The sequence below is a fragment of the Fukomys damarensis genome, unplaced genomic scaffold (assembly GCF_012274545.1).
Source record: "Fukomys damarensis isolate Sample0158 unplaced genomic scaffold, DMR_v1.0_HiC HiC_scaffold_33149, whole genome shotgun sequence".
NCBI classification, from domain to species: Eukaryota; Metazoa; Chordata; class Mammalia; order Rodentia; family Bathyergidae; genus Fukomys; species Fukomys damarensis.
Genome location: NW_022934061.1, coordinates 1 through 1,474, shown reverse-complemented (window position 1 = coordinate 1,474; position 1,474 = coordinate 1). Strand labels below are relative to the sequence as shown.

The window sequence follows — 1,474 nt, the reverse complement described above, 5'->3', positions numbered from 1 at the left end:
TTGCTGTGTCCCAAAACACTGAATAAGTGGCTGAGAATCGCAAGTACATGACAGCCACACTGCCAAAAAACAGCAAGAACACAGCAAGGTGAGCAGCACAGGTGGAAAAGGCCTTATGACGACCCTCAGCAGAGGGCATCCCCAGAACCACCACGATGATGCGCATGTAGGACAGGGCAATGACCAGGAAGGAGGCCAGGATCTGGGCTCCATGAATGGCATCCACGATGACCACTAGGGATGTATCTGTACAGGCCAAACTCAGCACAGGCGTGAAGTCGCAGAAGATCTGGTGGATCTGGTTGGAGCCACAGAAAGGCAGTGTGGAGATCCATGCAATCTCAGGGAGCACAAGGAGGAAACCACAGAGGCAGGATCCAGCTGTCAGCTGGATAGAGAGTTTCTTAGTCATGATGGTTGGGTAACGGAGAGGATGGCAGATAGCTAGGTACCTGTCAATAGCCATTGCCGTCAGCACACAGCCTTCTGTGATGCCCAGCGAGTGGAAGAAGTACATCTGCATGAGGCAGCCAGCTAGGGAGATGGTCTTTTGCTCACTGATCAGATTGGAGAGCATCTTGGGGATGGTGGTGCTGGTATACCAGATCTCCAGGAAGGAGAGGACACTGATGAAGAAATACATGGGGGTACGCAGGACCACATCCAACTGGACAGCAAGAAATATTGTTAGGTTCCCACTTACAATAAATCCATAGATGAGAAGTAAGGGAATAAAGAAAAGGAGGCCACCTTCATACAAATTGGGGAACACAGAGAAAAGGAACTCGGTCACCTTTGTCTGATTCCCACTGGTCAGAAACTGTGCCATCTGTGAAGGGAGGAAAAGCAAGTGATATGGTAACTCCTGAAGTTGGAATGTAAATTTCCCTTTGAAAATTGCTTCGCTGCTTTTTTTTTGTGACCAGTTCCTCAAGCTGATAATGGGATCCTAGGCCACACAGTGACAGATCTCTCTCCAGCTACAGCCCCATGCTAGAAACCTCAGAGGTACTTGAAATGAGGGCTCTAAATGATTTTTTTGTCATCATCTTTAACTGATGTGGTGAAAATATAAACAACATGAGATATTTAATTCTCTGGAAATATTTTCTGGAGGTTCAGTCACTAATTTCAGAGTTCTCCTTACTCCCAGCCCTTCTGTGTTTCTCCTGAAATCTTACACCTTCATTTTCAAATATTCTCTACTCCTGAGGCCATGGATTTAGCTCAGTGGTTCAGCTGCCTGCCTCGGAAGGGGAAAGACCAGAGTTCGATCCCTGGTGCCAAAAAATTATATGTATACATATAAATATTGTCTATACTCCTGTTCTTCATAAAAATATTTTTACACATGCATTCTCAGGAGAACTTGTGCAATACTTCTTGACTCTGTTGCTTTGCTCATCCTTTTGGGCGCTAATATTTAGCCCGAAGTTGACTAAAATATTCTTTATCACTTGGCCTGCCTTGTTTT

At 45.5% G+C, this 1,474-nt stretch overlaps 1 protein-coding gene across 1 annotated transcript; it reads right to left on the bottom strand.

Moving 5' to 3' along the window:
• Positions 1 to 7: 7 nt before the first annotated feature.
• Positions 8 to 905, bottom strand: LOC104859926 (olfactory receptor 6K6-like; the record flags this gene model as incomplete). Its single annotated transcript, XM_010620859.2, is given in 2 exon segments — positions 8 to 847; positions 850 to 905. Coding segments are annotated over 2 exon segments (896 nt in total), but the record flags the coding sequence as incomplete, so codon positions are not given.
• Between the last annotated feature and the right edge of the window lie 569 nt (positions 906 to 1,474).